General features: G+C 38.4%; 2 protein-coding genes across 2 annotated transcripts; both read left to right on the forward strand.

Moving 5' to 3' along the window:
- Nucleotides 1-101: 101 nt before the first annotated feature.
- On the forward strand, nt 102-5389 carry LOC114530381 (cilia- and flagella-associated protein 157-like). Its single transcript, XM_028552002.1, has 8 exons — nt 102-507; nt 946-1213; nt 1769-2036; nt 2796-2939; nt 3227-3364; nt 3747-3952; nt 4477-4648; nt 4997-5389. The coding sequence occupies exons 1-8, from the start codon at nt 198-200 to the stop codon at nt 5108-5110; spliced, it is 1620 nt and encodes a 539-aa protein (XP_028407803.1). The 5' UTR covers nt 102-197; the 3' UTR covers nt 5111-5389.
- Nucleotides 5390-6047: 658 nt separating this feature from the next.
- On the forward strand, nt 6048-18296 carry LOC114530260. Its single transcript, XM_028551856.1, has 16 exons — nt 6048-6677; nt 7717-7944; nt 8650-8882; nt 10641-10898; nt 11437-11755; nt 12237-12332; nt 12543-12602; nt 12712-13759; nt 13853-14027; nt 14342-14448; nt 14523-14634; nt 15053-15207; nt 15412-15538; nt 15798-15871; nt 16037-16805; nt 16922-18296. The coding sequence occupies exons 1-16, from the start codon at nt 6197-6199 to the stop codon at nt 17672-17674; spliced, it is 4995 nt and encodes a 1664-aa protein (XP_028407657.1). The 5' UTR covers nt 6048-6196; the 3' UTR covers nt 17675-18296.
- Nucleotides 18297-18952: the final 656 nt, after the last annotated feature.

Consider the following 18952-nt stretch of genomic DNA (forward strand, 5'->3'; position numbering starts at 1 on the left):
TGTTGTATGAAGTATTATATTCCACAGACATAACCCGCTGAAGAGTAATACAGTGGGCACAAGTTGTTGTCGCGACAGTTGCTATAGGAACAAATATTAATTCCGTCATTTTTTGTTTTGTACTTTTTATAAAAACATTTGTTCACAAAATGTCGCAGAAAATCATGTTCTAAGCGTTTTAAACACCAAACCTCACCATGCCGCCTAAAAAGAAGGGTAAAAAGAGTGGTAAGAAAAAGAAAAGTGGAAAGAAAGCTAGCACTAACGTCGCAAAAGTGCAAGAATTGAGCGAGCTTTCAAAGGAGTATTTTCTTGTTCAAATACGTGATTTAGAAGAACGCCTAGCACGGTATCAGAAGAAGTGCGACGAATTAGAGATCGGAAATAATGGATTTAAGTCTCAGTATGAACAACAAGTTAATGATAAGAAGGAAATTGTATCATTTTTGAAAAAGCAACTTGAACAGAGGGGTGAAGAGCTAGCTGATTTACAAGATCGCTTGATAGGTAGGGCTGCAAGACTGGGACATATAATTTGGTAGATAGGTTTGAGCCTGTGGGAAAAACTGTCGAACAACTACTGTTTTTCATAACTAGAACTATATATGGGTGTAAATTCTGCTTTAACTTATTCTCACCCTGTTGCCTGACAATTCAAGTAGGGATAACCATGGCCATATCTCCTGGTCATTTGTAGGGTTGCTAGATTTAATTGAAGTTGCCCAACACAGTAATACCATCTGTTCTCTACTGGTTTTCTTGAGAACTAATGAATGTGTTTGGCTAGTCTAACAAGCTAAAATAGCAATTACTCTGTTCCTTTGTCAGCTTTCGTAATGCTGCATTCTGGGGGCAAGAAATATATACCCTGCCCTAAAGTAAGATCACACAGTCAAGGGATGAGACCAATTGATTATTGATCTAGAGGTCAATAATATCTTTTAGGGTTACAACAAGCAAAAGATGCAGAAAAAGACCAGTATGAGGTTCAGTTGGCTACGATACGTACAGAAATGCAAGAGGTAAAGGACCAATTAACATCAGAAAACATGGTCCTTGGTGGGAAACTTGCCTCGTTGGAAGAATTCAAAGTACAAAAAGAAGATCTGATGGCAAAATTTTCAAAACTTGAAAAAGAATTAGAAAGCAATAAAATGGAACACAAGGATGTGATTTATAATTTAGAACGGAAAGCTGTTGTTGATAAAGATCGGTTAGTTCTTTTTACCACTTTCGAAGCAAAGCATCAGTATCACTGTACTTTGCTTAGAAACTCTGTGAAAGAAAGTTAAAAAGTCAATTAGTTAGACAGTGATGGATAGTGTCTTTTAGAATTACACTGTTTGTGTATCTAGAAGACTATTAAGGGAATAACCTAAATAATTATCTACCTGGCTAGTCACATGTGATAAACCTAAAACAGCTGGATTCTACCAATACCCACTACATGGACCGCAGAGGGGGTGGGGATTTTTGGTGTAGAAAATTAAAATCTCACCAGTTGGGGCCACGGGCCCCAGCACTACTAACTTTAGGCACTGTCTTGTTTGCATGGGCACTGTCCTGGTATGGGCTGGTCAGCTATAATATTCCAGATTTATACATAGCACATTTAGAACTACCATACACTAAAACATTTGCAATATTTATATATCCTAGCATGAGAATTTCACATTGTCTTTGAATAATGCTTGAAATCAAATATTCTTTTCTTTGCTCTCATGGTGCTCATTATTACCTAAAAAGCTAATGGAAATTATGACTTTAGGTTGAAGAAAGAAATGATACTACGTGTGAATCAGGTTGCAGCAGAGTTTAGAAAGGTTTCAAACAAACAGATGGCGGAGACAACTAAAAGAACAATACGTGAAAATGTTTCAATCAACGCTCAGCTGTCGAAAATGTCGGATAAAACAATGGAGTTGATTCAGGAAAATGACCAACTGAGAGAGAAAGAGAAACAGATGAAACAACATATTGATATGTTGGAGTTTAACGAGAAGGAATTAGCAAAGAAAAATTCCAGCAATCAAAAGGTTTAAACTAAATTATTGCGTTGTTTGAATGACAGATTGCTTGACTGATTGAGAGTTATAATGATCATGAATATAGTTAGCTAGAACTTTCCATGAGAATGTTATAGGAACCTCTTGATAGTTCTCATGACTTGGAGGGCGGGAAATGGTGTAATATTTAGATATTCACGTCACCAAACTGTAAAAACAATCAATTTCCAAAGGAACTAAGGCCTGGCGCACACTGGTGAACTTAGCAAGTACACATGTCGCAACTGTTGACCTACACATATTCCTAGTCTGCGGTGAAAAATTTGATATAGTTATTTTGTCATCCGCCGTCTATTTTCGGTTACCGCATGCATAAATCGTCAGCAAAGCTTGTTGTGTAGCTTTTAAGTTTCTCTGCCCACAATGTTGAATCGTTATTTGAGTTGGTTCATTAAAAATGCGAACACCCACAGTCGACTTTCGTTCCATTTACGACGAGTGGTAAATTCTCAGATAAACCTTTTTTTGTCAAAACGTGCGTACTGTAGAACCCCCACGGGAAGAAGTTTTAAGTTTGAAAGGTCCTTTTTTGCGATGCGATTTTCCATTTTTTTAGAAGAAAATAAAAAATTGTAAGAGCAGCTTTTGGAAGCTGTTGACACTAGTGGAGTACTTTGGTTAAGAATATTGTTAAAGAATCAAATTAACTTGTCACACCCCCCCCCTTTCCTGAGGTTTTTCTTCGTACAAATTATTGAAAGATTACTTCGTTTGAATCGTTTATTGTAGATTATTCGCATGCTTGCCGCAAAAGCGAAGGAACAAGAAGATAGGCTCCTGGATTTTGAAGAGAAGAATCAACAGGAACAAAGTTTAGAGGACGAAATTGAACTTTATCAAAAACAAGTGGAAAGCATTAAAGACGAGTTGAAGGTGTATATATTACAGTACATGACACTTGCAATTTTTGGTGCGATTTTATGTGAATGTGAGATTTTGTTCTTTTGATAGATGTGAACGAGGGAAATAGTTTGGATGTTCAAATAAGAGCTTTTATACATCAGAATATTCGTAACTATAGTCACTCGTTCACATCTACCAAAAGAAGAAAATCGCACGTAAAATCGCACCAAAAATTGCAAGCGTAAATGGGAATCCCAACCTTCGACATAATAGCTTCTCTCGAGCACTCATCATCATCTTGATCATTTTCCTTTTAGAAAAGTACGATAAAGAATGAGGACTTTGAAGCGGAAATAGAAAAAGTAAAAAAGGACCGTGAAGTGGCAATGAAACAGAAAGATGCATTGGTTAAAACATTGTCTGAAGCCGCAAATGCATTGGAATCATCTCTCAAGGTTCAATAATGATAGAGTTTTGTCGCCCGGGTGGAGTATGGACAGAATTTTAGCAACGTTAATTCTGTAGCTTAGTTGGGGGAAACACTGCACCGTAACTCTCTGCCTGAGGACCTGATTTGTTTACTACCAAATCTCAGTTTGGTGAATAAAATAAGCGAATGTTTCTGTCCTTTGCCGTCACAATCTATAATATTTTACGATTTCAACAGTTTCATTTTATACTATTAACACCAGGGAAATGCGAAACCTAAAATCAGTCGGTGATAAAAACATCACCTGTTTCTACACGAAGCCACGATCTTTGTAGTTAGTAACGATCAGCAGTCATTTAAATGTTGTTATTCTGGTTTAGTGAAATATATATTTTCTTCTGTATCAGATAAAGAGCGATGCAGACGAAATCATTGGTGCGGAGGAAATCAAGCACAGACTGGCTGCAGAAAGAGAAGATTTACTTCAAATCTTACTGGAAATATTAAACAGCGCAGCAGACTACGGAGTGGGTCCTCATGCTAGAAACTTTCGTCCAAAGAGTGCCTCAAATACAGGCGCTGATCTAAGTAAACACATTCGTAGAAAGACAAGGTAGGTTTTGTCGACACCGCAGAAATTGGTGTTTAAGACGTTTCAACCCGAAAATCTAATCGCTGGTTCACAATTGTGCATTTCTGTATCGCCCTATCAAAGAGAAACCTTTTGAATATCTTAAAAAAGTTCAATTTTTCTTCTGAATACGCATTCTGCAATCTTTTGACAGCTCATCATACACATCTGACCGCTGTGAAATGGCCATTTTGAGGCTTAAAGTATACACAAGGTTATTAATTCAGACGATTCGTTTTTACCGTGAGCAAGCTTCAAATCTTTTGTGCAAGACATATTTTCTTGAATATTTATAAATCTTTTTCCTCACCAAGTTTGAAGTCTAAGTATCGAGAATTGCGGCTAAGCCTATACCAATTTCCGCGGTGTCGGTTTTGTCCCCATGAACCGTTACAAGTGGTGGTTGGGCCCCTCAACCCCTCTCCCCCTCTCCCGATGACAACTCTCCACCCCAAGAATGAATACGCCTGTTGTACTTAAAATTTATAATTGTTTTTTGAATGTAGATCAAGCTTTTCAAAAGGGCTACGTCCACCGTCCAGACCACTTCCTCATTATAAACTGGGTGACCTTGGTATTGTTCCCAGAAGTAAACCTATACTTGGTCCAGTTCATACGAAATTGACTACGTCCCGAGAGACAAGATCTATTGGCGTCCAAACCTTCAGCGCCCAGAAGGTAAATATTCAATTCTATGATATCGTCGTTATTTGTAGTGTAACAGATGAGTTGTTTCGGAATAATAAAAATACTATTCGAAGTTAACTAAGTAACAGATAAATAAATTCAGAATAACTAGGGGGGTATTTATAGCAAAAACACCTCAACCTCTCAGCCCCCATGGTGAGTCGGTGACGTAAGTGTAGTATTAGCCGATGTAAACACTGGCTAAAAAATGAAAAGTTTTTAAAGTTTCAAAAGAGCACAAGCAATTTATACTACACCCATCCCCTTGTCCATTAGTGCATTATTACGCTCTCAATATGAACTTTCTTTTGTACTGAATTGAACATTTACTGTTTTTAGGCGATGTTCTTTGCCGATCAATTATTAGCCAAAGAAGCAGGACATTTGGATAAGCCAATTGTTCATTCGGGAATTAAAACTGATGTCTCTATGCTCCGAGGCAAAGTAAGATAGAATTACCGTGAGCAGCACTTCGTGTTAGAGATGTCAGAAAAGAGAAGAAATAGACAGAATAGTCATCTTGTTTATAGGTTGTGAATATTCAAGTTTTACATGTATAAGAACAAGCAAACTAACTCAGTCTGTAATGACTAATCTAGATAAATTATGCTTTGTCAGAAGGGATTAATATCTATCAACTGAAAACCATGGTATCTCTTTCTCATATCGGGCTAAATCATCACCAATATATGCTGTGCATCAGAAAATAAAGCGATTCCGAGTTAGTTGGGTTCTAAATATTATTTTTTTGTTCATTAAAAAAATCAATCCATGTTTCATAGAAAACCTTCAGGCCTACTGAGAAATAGAATTTCTCTTTATTCATCAGTTGGCATTGATTTCCATCACGTGGCTTTCATTGTTTTTCAAACATTTTCGCCTCAGGAAGTCTTAGCAGGCTAGCCGGTTTGTTAATATGAGAGTACAGTAATTTTTACTCTAATACAATAAAACAAAGACGTGGTGAGATCTCCCTATGCGAGCTGGTTTGGAAAGTGAGCCAGCCCATATATTAGGCAAGTAAGCCTGTCCGATCCCTTGACCCCATAAACAGCTCCTCGGATAAGGGCACTACGCCTGCCGGTTCCGAAATTGACCTATGACTTTGACATTGGCTTATGCTGCTTAAAAATTTTCGCTGAAAATTTTTTTATCAAATTTAATTTGACTACAATGTTGACCCTTGTTGTTATTGAAAAATTTAAGTAGGCGTTTTATTTGTGTTAAATATAACCGTACAAATACGCTATTCTTTCATTGAATTCATTGTAAATATTCATAATACTTGCGTTCCTGTTGTGATTGGTCAAGGGGTTTAAATGACCGGAAGTGATTAGGACGTCGCATTCCACTGGTTACCTGGCAAAAGCGCATTCATTCGAAACGATCATCGAATTTGAATGATCGGAAATTCAAGTGGTGTGCACATATGCTACGAAAACAAGCATTTTAACCGATATTATGGGATGATTTCGCTTCCTTCAGCTTTAAAACAGAGCGGAAGGGATGCCCTAAGTCGTGTCTCGCCTTTATATAACAATGGTTGTAGCAAAGGGCAAAAGCGAGCCACCAAAATTACATGAAACTCTATTCGAAGAATTCGTACAAGCAGCCGATTCGGTTGATATTTTGCTTACATTTCACAAACTCAAAGCTGCCATCGGGGCTGAAAATGTGGACAACGGCAGAGAGTTGTACGGTATACTTAAGTCAAAGTTACAATCGTGGAAATGTAAGAGTTTATGGGATGTTTTGGACGCAAGAGCAAAACATAAAGAATATGGGAATCAGAAAACGTGCGAAGATATGCAAGTTTTAGTGATTGGGTCTGGGCCTATTGGTTTGCGTACTGCAATTGAAGTAGCTTTGTTAGGAGCTAAAGTTATTATAGTAGAGAAACGGACGACTTTCTCGCGGAATAACGTTCTTCATTTATGGCCATTTCTCATACATGATTTTCGTTCTCTCGGCGCCAAACGATTCTATGGCAAATTCTGCTCAGGCTCGCTCGACCACATAGGTTTGTATTTTTACCTGAGTATTTTTCTAGGTATCTTTGTTTTTATTTTTACAAGCCTGGACATGTATTAAATTCTTAAATTCAGTCGTGAAATAATACATATATCATTGTGCTCTTTCATACTTAATTTTTTTATTCAAGTATTTTATACAAACACGTATAATCACGCCAAACGTAATGTGTCATCAAGTGTTTTGAATTTGGTAAATATATTTGACTATGTATTTTGGATTAAACCTGTAGTGACATGCTCGAATTTGCTGTAACGTTTTTGTTGTATTTTGAATTTCGTGACCTTTCGACTTTTGTTTCAAATTTCAGTGGTTGAAACCCCATCACGAGACTATTCAGTATCGGTGTCTGTGTCATCATGAGCGGATGTTAGATGTAAATTTAGAATTATATAATAATTTTACTCCATTGTTTGTGCACGGATCACCCGTTTCAATGTTTGGGCGAATTTCAGTAAAGAACGTTTAAAACACAATGCTTTGGTATACGTATGCACATCAATAAGACATTTTGTCAGACAGGCCAACGTTTTTACTACATATTTATAAAACACTTTTTAGGATGTGATGTTGCGATAGTCAAAGGTTTATTCTAATGAATGCTAATTTTAAAATTCCTAATAAAAATATATTGTATTAGTATATATGCGTTATAATGTAATATAATGACATACCTTCTGCAACAGTGCAACTAACTAAAGAATTGATCAATATTTTCTGTTATTACCCTACCCTACAAATTGCAATAAAATTGCAATCCTCACATAACTGGTTCAATGTTACTTTGTCTGTTATCACATTACCAAAGTTTGTCTTTATACCTAGTAGATTAATATTAGTGTAATGAAATAATCTGGGTGGTTGGCTAACTGAATAGTCTGAGTGATTGGCTGTGGTAATCGCCCATAACAGCAATAGGGTAACAAAGTGAGAATACTAAGACTTTCAAACTATGTGGTATATACCACAAGAATGGGATGTGATATAACTAATTATTAAATTGGTCTGTATAACATGACAAATTCTAGGTATCAGAATGCTACAATGTTTGTTAATGAAAGCAGCCCTCATATTGGGTGTTCAGATCTACACTGGTGTTACATTTGAGAAAGTGATTGAACCAATGTCTGAATGTGGTTGGCGATGCCAGGTGGATCCCCCATTCCATCCAGCCAGTCAGTTTGATCTTGATATGGTTGTTGGAGCAGATGGCAAGAGGAATGTCCTCCCTGATTTTCCACAAATTGAAATGAGAGGTAGGATATCATGACCATAAATTCATTGGAGAGTGACCCCATAACGCGTCCTTCCATAGTATTCAAAAATGATTTCAACAATTTATCATATTGGGCTTAATTTTCGGAGACTACGCCATCTGCGTTTAAAACGAATATTGATCACGATCCCGGCCTTTGTTTTGGTAGCCTGAGCACTAGCGAAATTGGGCAGGGCACGGGTACCCATTTTAGCCGTGCCGTGCCAATAAATTGAGTGTAGAGTAAACGGGGCTATTAACTTATACACAAATCCGAAACTTTCCGGGTTTCTGAAGTCACGAGTCAATGCGATTAACTGATTAAGATGAAAGGAAAAATAACTACGTCCATGGCAAAAATTACGCTGTGAACGGTATATTCCATGATCCGCCGGTCACATACACATACTCGGACAGTAACCGGTAAGGCGGTATACCGTATGCCCAGCTGCCGGTCGCAATAAAAATTAGGTGACTCTCACTATCAGTCTATGACTATAGTCTATAGTGATACTAATTAGGTTTTGCCTACTCGAAAAAAGAGTGCATTTTGTAGTTAACTACGATTGAAAGTTTTAACTCTTAAACAACCGGCCCATGCCGCATGGCCCTTTTTTTGCTTGGTTGTCCATATATGCCGAGCTGTGCGCCATTGGCCTTGTCATATTAGATATAAATTCAGTTATGTTTTTTCCGTATAATTCAGGCAGTCTCGCAATTGGGATAACGCTTAATCTGGTGTACCATGGTACGAAACAGGAAGCCGCTATTCCCGAAATCAGTGGTTTGGCCTATCATTTCAAACCGAAGTTCTTTGACGATTTATATCAAAAAAGTGGCGTGCGATTAGAAAACTTTGTTTACTACAAGGGAGAGACTCACTACTTTGTCATGACAGCTGTGAAAAGCAGTTTGCTTGCAAGAGGAGCATTGATAATGGTAGGTGTTATTGAGGTATTGTACTTCAAAACCTCGAAATCCTGTCATAATTTATCCTGAAAACTCTCCTGATAAAATACTTATTCAATAAACTGATTTAATGGAATCAGACTCAATTGAAAGAGGTGTTGGTAACATGCATACATGGGCGTATTATCATAAAATTAGAATATTCACTGGACATTCTTTTATGCAGAGGCGTATGTAGACAGATTGTTTTTCAAGTCATTGGCATTGACATTGACTGTTTTTTCCGGCTAAATAGGCGTAATAAACTGACTGTTTATTGTCATCTTCATGCAAAATTTGTCCGTGTAAAACGTTGTCGATGGCTAACGCTAACCCTATTATTGCCCGCCTTCTAAGATGTCTGATAGGATCTGATTTTTTAGTGTTTTGACCTTGCCAGAAATGCTCTCTCGATTTTCCAATCCACAATGTACATCAGTTAAGTGCTCTATTTCACGTGGACGAGCCATGTAAAACAGCCGCTTTTTTTATACAGTTTCCGATCCCTATTGCTATGGTTATCTCTTTGTTAGACAAGCAACGATCCAAAATTCCATTATTCAGAGGGTTTTTTGTAACGTGACGTTTTCGCGTCAATTTTTTATTTTTGAGCGTTTTCTCAAAAGAGGTCACAGTGCATTCTGGAATTCATTTAGAGAGGCAAAAATGTGACAGGTGTCAAACATGAAAGACTACAAGTACCTACCAGCTGTATAAACTTTTTTTACCGTCAGAGATTAAATACACGCATGTGCGTACCTTGTCAGCAATGCGTGTATGCATGTTCTCATACTGATTATAATTCCATTTAAGTATCGATGCTATTCCGCGTCGTATGTGGCCGTGGGGTCAAACCCACGCCAACTAAACACTGAAAACGTGCAGACTCCTATAACAGGAAGATCATTCTCCACCAATTCTAAATGAGGTCTCTGTCAACTTTCGTTTCAAAATTTTATCTTCCTTTGTTTACTCTTCTGCATAAGTTCATTTAAGTCTTCGTTTTCTAAAATCTTAACATTAACATTAATATTAACATTCTCTAATTTTTTACCCTCAATTTCACGTGTTGTATGCTATATATGAAGTATTTAGTAATCTACATGCACCTCCAAATCCCCTTGATCAAAAAGCTCCCTTATTAAAGTACATGTATTTTATATCAAGATGTCGAGTTAAAGATTAAACGTTGCCAATTAAAATTTTAACATGTCTATTTAAAATAGCTTTTCTAAAAATTATATGTTGGTCTCTAATTTTCACCACAAGAATGCCCCCCGTGGCATATCACTGGTAACAATATTATACATGACTAATCCTCTAAGTAACTTTTACTTTATCTCATTATTGCAAATATGTATAACCAGTATTATTCTCGTGTATTTTTACCAATTATTGTAACATTAGTCATTACTTTATGCCAAAATTATATAAAAAAATAGACAAACTCTTTGAACATGTATAGATATATTTTATAACTGCACGTATGCATAAGATCCGCGGACAATTTTCAAAAACAAAGCTAGAAACTCGTTGGCTTAATCCCAAAAAACAAAAGATTTTTATGACCTTCAAGCGATTTTCTCAGGTAATCAGTTTGCAACTGGCCTTAGAACGTACAGAAAAGGCAATTAATTCACTGATGATTTCATTGATTTGTAGTATGATTTCAGGCAACCATGCCGGCCTGTCCGCTACAATGATGGTCTTACAGTTTGATAAGACATACGTCGTTCTCGTTATTTCTAGGATTATCCAAAGCCTGCAGATTTGTTGGCGTCTCCGAACGTGAATTATGATCGACTCAAAGAGTATGCTCTCGATGCGGTGAAGTTTGGTACAGAAGGCAAACTGACAGATATCGAGTTTGTCCAAAATGACAGAGGCAAGTCGGACATCGCCGTGTTTGATTTTACATCCCTGAAGAAAGCCGAGCATGCAGCGAGAATCGTAGAAAGAAAAGGCCATAGATTATTATTGGCTTTAGTTGGTGATAGTCTAATTGAGGTCAGTTTTAATATACTGTTTATTGATTCATTAAAGAATATTTATACAGGTAGTTATTTGATTAACAAACAAGCATGGAAGTATTTTAATTATGTGCAAACACCCTAATACGAGGTTGTATAGAATAACTACAGTAAGGGCCAGGTTATACCATAGGCCCAAAATTGCGCGAGAAATTTTGGCAATTTGTCAATACGTTGCATTTTTGTCGCGTCGAAGCAATTCGAACAATAGATCATGAGAATGACGAGATGATAACGAAGCCTAATAGCTAGGGTTCATCATTTCATCATCTATTGTTTGAATTGGATTCGACGCGAGCAAAATGCGACGTATAACCTAGGCCTTAAACACGCATATGATTGGTTAACCCGGCACGATGAAAAGCTTCGAGCGTGAGATTTCACTGAAGAAGGTTCTTTTTAAACTGTGTTGTTTCACTCTGGTAATTTTATGACAATTCCAAGAAAAGGATTACTACGCTATCAATATTACAATAAATAGTAGCAACATGACATCTTTCTTCTTTTTTTTGTAGCCATTTTGGCCAACCGGTTCTGGTTGTGCACGCGGCGTTCTGAGTGCCTTAGACACGGCGTGGATGCTACGTTCGTTTGCAATGGACCGACCTCCATTACAAGTTTTAAGCGAAAGAGAGAATATCTACAAACTTCTTTCAGCAACAACTGTAGATAATTTACGTAAGAAGTTTGAGGCGTACACGATCAACCCGTTTTCTCGTTATATTGATCTTAACCTGAAGAGAGTGAAGGAGGTTTATCATCTCTATGATTCCGATGATCCAGTGAATGCGGACTTCAGAGTCGGAAGTCCCACCGGTGTTGCCTCAATCTTTGGTAGGTTTTCTTCTTTTCTTCACTTTTTTGTCAGATCTGATTCATCGACTTTTGGTGTGTATGCAGTATATTGAGTATATCAACCAAAGAAAATCTGGCACTGCTTTATCAAAACAGACAATATTGCGTGCATCGGAATTGAATTGAATCCGATATTTGGACTATATAGCTCTGCAGGGTCTGTCATTGACTAGGTCTGAGAATGTAAAACCACACAACAGAGGCCGGAGCCGTAGACAGGATTTTTTTATGGTTAAGATTGGACAATAAAAACTTTATGGTTCTTAACGGTCCTGAGTAGCAACTGAAAAAAAAAACAAGGGACTGATATTATTAACGAGTAAGAAATAAGAAGTTAGAATTTTAAAAGACATGCAGTCGAAATCTTTAATACTATCCAGTAAAAAAGTTAGGACCGTTCGATTATATGTAATAGTTATTAACAAGGTGAAAATTGGTGACTTTTGTGTCTTGCATATAGAAAACACGAAACGTCGTATTAGTGTGGGTGGAATTAAAGCGGCTAAAACTGGAAGACGGAGGAAATCTAGCTCTGATGATCTAGATGAGAAAAGAGGTTAGGACTGGGTTCAAAACATTTATACAAGTTTTTCTTTCATTGGTGATATTTTAACGGTGTTGCATTCATCTGTTCACCGGTAATCTGAACATCTCGCACGAGATGGTATAGATTGGCTGATCTGTATCACTCTGCAGTCCGCAGTGTCTTGCAACAGATGGGTCCCGCATTGATCTGGTAAAAATGACCTTGTTTTTATATCCACAGGACGAATTCGATCGCGGAAGTCTAGTTCTGATGATCTTGATGATAAGAAAGGAAAGAACGGTAAGTGGAATACTATACAAACTATTAATAACCCGGAAGCAGCGTGGCAGCTTGTTTAAATAACTGGTTATACAAGAAAACGTTTCGAGTTAAGAATTAATATTTTTAGAAACGAAGTCTCGTAAGAAATCAATCAAGCAAGCATTGCGGCGTAGTCACAGCCGTGACACTGACAATGAGCTTAACGATGTTACACCCAACTCTAAAACGAAGAGCCGGAAAAGTGTGAAAAAGCAGCGCAGTCAATCCTCGGAGTCAGCGGACGAGAAAGAAGTGCGAAGAAAAAAGAAACTGGGACGAACTAAATCACGTGATACTGACGGTAGTAATAACAGTTTAGATACAATTACTGAGAGTCCTCAAACTGTAGCGAAGAAAAAAGAAAATGCCGAGAATAAACATAATAGCGTCCTTATGAAACAGCGATCCACCAAACGTTGGCGATTATTTGGTGGGACTAAACCCAAACTTCGTTCGGTTGATAAAGATTCAAAGTCAGCCTCGAATGAAAATTTAGCAGGAAGGAAGGAAGAGGATGTGAAAAAGTTAAAAAGAGATGTGGAAGCACAACCGTTGAAAAACGGACAGGTTAAAAACGAGGTAAAGGAAAAGGAAGCGCCCAAGAAGCAGGTTGAGAAGACGGCTTCGGATAGCCATGTTAGGAAAGGAATGCCTGGAAAACAGGAGGAGAAGACTTTATCACAAACGAATGATCACCGTAAAAATGGACTAGGAAGGAGCATCTCAAAGGAGACCAACACTGACCGTAAGGCACGAGCTGGAGGGGCTCTTATTACAGAAACGTACACCAAATCAACACTAAGGCAACTGAACAGCCATGAGGCCAGTCCTCAGCTTTTGCGAAATTCTCTTAGGAAAACAAGCGAGTTGCGTGGAGGAAGCATAAGTAATACCGCTGCAACCCCAGCAAGACTTGGTCAAGTGAAACGCACCAACAGTGATATTAAGAGAACTGATCGAGTTTTTACCAGCTTACGACAGGCGAGAGAAGAAAAGAGACTGGGGCAGACGAAGGACGAGCCTGTAAGTGCAAGGGAGGCGACGGAACAGACTGGTGTCGAGAAAGAACATAAAAGAGCAAAGTTAGATATGAAGACTGGAAAAGAATCTGTTTCAGTATTTGATGACATTAAAAGGTTTGTACATAACTTTATTGGTGAATATAATGTTTTTGTAATGTCAAAGATTCAATTACCTTTGTTTTACATACCTTGGATTTTCAATTGCAGTCTTTCGCCAGCTGCTCAGAGAACAGCGCCATTATTAAAGACACTCACGCCAGAAAAGAAAGATGGTAAATATAATGACGGTGGAGCCATCGCAGCAGCCGCTGGCCTCGCCGCCATGTTGGCTTTGACCACGCCACTTGCCATGGAAGGCCAGAAAGTACTTGAACGACAAAAGGTACGCTTGGATCACTTTATGAGACAGTCTTGATTCGAAATCCACTTCGACTGTTACCTGGTATTGTTAAATAAGCTACTGACTGCTATAATTATGTCTGACCTTGCACACAAGTATCTTCTCAGTAGCCTGTTCTCACAAACTCGACAATCAAGTTGTAATAACTCTTTGACCTTTGTTTCATCAGGTTACTACAGGACTACATTTTTCACTCATAAATAGTTAGTAAGGATATAGCCTTGATAAAAGCTAGGACTTAACAACATGCGAACGCCACAGTGTTTTTTTACACAAGTTACTCCCTAAATTTTTAGATTCTAACGAACAGCCAAGTCAGTGTAAAGGAAAAGATTGCTTTCCTGAATTCTGTTAGCAATTATACCAACAAGACTAGAAGAGACCTGACTTCAGCGTTGGACGGGTAAGACATTCTATGTACTGTGATTATGAATGCTTTGATACTTCGTTTTGAAAAGGTAATTCTCTATCATTTAGTGCGGATGGAAGTCCAAAGCCGGTCAAACGTTTCTCTTCATTTTCAAATGTTCAGAGAAATGTGAAACAAAAACTGGAAGAAGATTCGAACAAAGCACTCACATTGCCAAGGGTGGGTAGTATTCAGATTCATTTTACTGAGATTCGGAAATTATAGGGTTAATAAATTATACAGTTAATTCTTTGTCTGGGAATACCCCATCCTCATGATCATTGACACCGTGCAGGTACCGTCGCTAGGAAGTCTTAAAGTGACTGAATTACCTCAGGGCTAAATTAAGGGAGCCTTAAAGTGCCTGAATCGCTCAAAGGCCAACTTCATGAGTAAACATGGGTATCTTCCGTTTTGTGTCTTGAGGAAACTAGTTTTAGACGATTGGTTAGTGGAGGCATTGATCCACGAGATCGAGCTAGCTTTGAATGCAGTTAAAATGCTTCACACAGTTCTATTACTGTATCTGAGTGCAGTAAGTTTGCTTTAAATGATAGATATAGCCACTGATTGGTTTCTTATATTTACCTTTTCTTAGAAAGTATTTCCTCGTCAAAGCCTTCAAGAGAAGATGTTCTCAGCTCACGCTGACATTCCTTCTGCTTTGGACTCTGCCATCAATATTCTTATTAAATCTTACACTTTTGATGAACGGCTACAAGGAACTCTGAAAATTATGCTGAATATATTCAGGTAAATCCTACTTGCTTTATGCAGGTTTAAAGTTGTTATTTTCTGAAGAATACTAGTGTCGGTAGACTTTATGTAACGAGGGAATAATGATTACTGAGGAAATATAAGATTATGAAAAAATATAACGAGAATTTAGATGTTGAAAAAAAATACTCTCCACATAAAAACATGTAAATTTAACTGTAATCTATTCCTTGCTTTTAGGTGCATTTCGAAGGATCCTGACGATGAAACGCCACGACGTATATCCACCAACGGTCAATTATTCCGTCCTCTGGTTTGGGATTTGAATGAAGCCAAGTTGTTTATGGTTGTGAGCGGCTGGATGGAGGTAAGTAACCAGTAAGCTCTTCTGGTTTTTGCCAGGTTGGAAGAAATTTAGTGCCGCCCGTGACTTAGTGAAATATGACACACTCACATGAACTGAGTGCTATATATATATAGCCCAGTCAGGCTAGCATTACTAATGGAAATAGTTGGTTTTGAAAAAGATTAGAAATAGAATGAGGCACGAAGCAAGTCAAGGATGATAATCCAAGTTGGGTTTTCAGTGCGGCATCACTGTAGTAAACTTTTTTTATATATTTCAGATCGGCAGTTTTATTGTCTTTCCGAAAACGAAGACCGTTCATGAGCCTATTAGAGTATTAATGCAAAACTACAGGTAAGTTCTTTATCTGTTTAGGATGCTACCAACACGGTTTCCTCGCGTAGTTTATACACAAACAATGACAGATTATTCTACCCCGCCATAAACTAAGGTTTACGTTAAGAAATATATTCAGTACTAAGTTCAGACGAACACTTTGTTACTTTATTTTACTCACAGGCAACTATGGGAAAAGCAGGCTCTCGATACATCATGTCCTCAATTTGTACTGCCGGAAAGTACCATAAAACATCGTCGTCGACCGAGTGACGATGTATTTCAAAAGGAAGGCGGACTTCCAAGAGACGATGGGTTGGACACAGGGTCGCACTCGGGATCAGACTCTGGTATGGGATTTTCAGAAACTGCTTCTGAGCACAACGTACCTGCGGTGATGGCCATTGATGACGTCGCCCATGACGTGATTACTGATGACGTCACTACGAAGCGGTCTTCGAAAGCCCTGGATCCAAGAATGTACTTAGAAGCGTCGTATAATCACGACTTAGGTGAACAAAAACTGAATCCCTCGGACTACGTTGAGCAGTCGATTGTTGACGGCCCTGATCAATCCACTACAGACGTACAGATACCTGACAATACCGAATTGTATCCAAATAAACCCTTATCGCCCCACGTTCATCCCAGTAAAATCTTGAAAAAACACGATTGGGAAATAATGGAAGAACCGACTCCTGCTCTTCAATCCCCAAAAGGTATCCTATATGCTCCGTCCTTGCAAGCAGAAACAAGCCGAGCTAAAGAAAAAAGATCCAGTTTTCGTCATAGTCGACAACTAGCCTCAGAACTTGATGTTATGATGAACGAACTGCAGGATCCTATCAATGAAGATCCCGATGTTTTGGACACTGATGCACCCTTACTGGATCATGACCCTCAAAAACATCACAGTAATGACGGTGAACAATCCAGGTTTTCTGGTTCAGAGGTAATTCAACGTAGCTCATATGCATTCCTCGTGGGCAATGTCTGGTTTCAAAAACTGAAGGCTCTACGGGATTTATTATCTAGATATTTTTTGTTAAACAATTTTTATTCTTTAAGGTCTCAACCATAGCAGAAAGTCGTGGTTCAAAGACGTCAAGCAAACAACAAGCTCAGGGAAAGAGAAACGAACTGGATGATCTGTTTGAGACGTTAGATTTCGTCTCCGATGCACTCACGGCGCCACGAGTGATCTACGAAGAGCAACCGAAGAAGACCCAAGGTGGTCCGAAATCAACCGAGGCAAGTCGCCGGAGAGAGGAATATACACGCTCAAAGTTACAGTCTAAGTCAACGGAAGAATCAGCGCTAAGATCTAATTGTAAGACAAGAAGCCAAGTTTCTAAGGAAAGGCAGCACCGAGGGGGAGCGTTGGTGGAGAATAATGGTCAGCACACTAGGGTTAAGGATAGCAAAACACGATCGAAGCAAGCAATTAGTGAAGTTGATAGTAAGCAAATGAACGATACTAGACAGCGCCGGAATAATGCCGCCGATGAAAGCACTAACGAGCCTTTGCGAAGGTCTCGTAGGATTGCTGAATCATCAAATCGAAAGGCGGTGTTGGTCCTGGATGCTAGTGGTTATCCTGAAGAAAGTTCCACTGATCTCAATCAGGCGTTTGTTGATTCAGAGTTACACGAGACTAAACAAGAATCTGGTTTAGAAAATGGTAGTTTAGTTCAAGAGAAAAGCGCAGGACGGAAGAAAAAAGCGCGAAGGCAATCGTCCGTGGTAAAAGCTAGTAAATCACGTGCACGCGCCAAACGTACTGGATATAAGTCACGCAAAGAACGCTCTATTGACACGTGATATTGTATAATATAAGTAACCAGTTTTAAAGAAAGGCTGGTTAATTTGTCAGTGATGTTAAATGAGTCGATAATATTTCGGTAAATACTAAGAGTTTAGGGGCTGTTTACATGAGCCCGGCTACCCGAGATTCGACGAAGCGTGAGGTGATTTTGAGATATTGAAATGAGTCCATGAAATCAAACAAGAACTAGGGCAGAGTAAGTGTAAATAGATATTTAATAATACCTATTACCCTGCTATCTCTTACTCTGCTATTACTTACTCTGTGCCTGCTATTGTTAGGATGGTTAAACTGTGACTTAATCACTGCCAGGATCATGTTATACTCATTTCAATACCTCAAAGTCATTTTACGCTTCGTTAAATCTCGGTTAAATGAGATCTTGTAAACAACCGCTTAGAAAGATATATAAATACTTTAAGGTAATGAAAAAAATGTAATAAATTTGGATACAATTTGTAGATATTTTTAGGGTACCAGAAAGAATGAATATAACCGATAGAATTCATATAAAATCATCTGAAAGAATCAAATGGACGAAAAGTTGACGTTTTACACTTTTTGTGGAGTTCATATTTGAATATATAATTAATGTCACCACATAGAATTAAAAGAAGGTTTACAATCCTATGAATCCTCTAGATCTCCGACAATTATACTCCGCGGAGCATTGCTGAAAACCAGGTCTTAAGGTTGTTAGAAGATTGAGTATCATGATTGGATGATAGAGTATTAGCCATTTCCCAATGCAATCGAGCAGGGTACTAGGTCTAGTCGCGAACCGCAAAGCATCTATGGACTGTTTGGAGGGACCACTGGGAGGGACAAATGATTTCAGACTTATATTCCAAACAGTCCATAGATGCTTTGCGGTTCCCGACTCGACCCAGTACCCTGCTCGTTTGGGAAATGGCTAATTAATCCAGGGACGAGTGTTGTGTTCTTTGTATGGGATGTGTGATGTGACATAAATATAATTGATGAAAGTAACGTAATGAATACAGCTGTCAGTTGAGGTGAGGACACCCAGCACGCGGCATCCCTTGGGCATCTTAGAAGGTTTGTACCATAGGCATCCTGGATTGTCATTCTTCTATCTGGGATCCCTAGTCATCCTTCCCAGCAGGCAGTAGAACACTGTATAGCCTCACGTAAATGGATGTTACACCGGAGAGAATGGAATTTTCAATAATTTTTATAAAAACACTGAAAAACATGTTGAGTGACTTGAGTTCTTTCAGTAGCTTGTTCTTAAGGTCTGTTCACACGATCCA

This window comes from Dendronephthya gigantea, unplaced genomic scaffold, assembly GCF_004324835.1.
Source record: "Dendronephthya gigantea isolate DGI-Jeju-01 unplaced genomic scaffold, DenGig_1.0 000061F, whole genome shotgun sequence".
Taxonomy (NCBI): Eukaryota; Metazoa; Cnidaria; class Anthozoa; order Malacalcyonacea; family Nephtheidae; genus Dendronephthya; species Dendronephthya gigantea.

Bases quoted from the DNA above. Each gene is read 5' to 3' on its own strand.
- LOC114530381 (XM_028552002.1), top strand. From the start codon at position 198: ATGCCGCCTAAAAAGAAGGGTAAAAAGAGTGGTAAGAAAAAGAAAAGT. The intron at 2,940-3,226 runs GTGTATATATTA...TTTTCCTTTTAG, and splicing joins GCATTAAAGACGAGTTGAAG to AAAAGTACGATAAAGAATGA. The intron at 4,649-4,996 runs GTAAATATTCAA...TACTGTTTTTAG, and splicing joins AAACCTTCAGCGCCCAGAAG to GCGATGTTCTTTGCCGATCA.
- LOC114530260 (XM_028551856.1), top strand. From the start codon at position 6,197: ATGGTTGTAGCAAAGGGCAAAAGCGAGCCACCAAAATTACATGAAACT. The intron at 8,883-10,640 runs GTAGGTGTTATT...CGTTATTTCTAG, and splicing joins CAAGAGGAGCATTGATAATG to GATTATCCAAAGCCTGCAGA. The intron at 12,333-12,542 runs GTTAGGACTGGG...TTATATCCACAG, and splicing joins TGATCTAGATGAGAAAAGAG to GACGAATTCGATCGCGGAAG.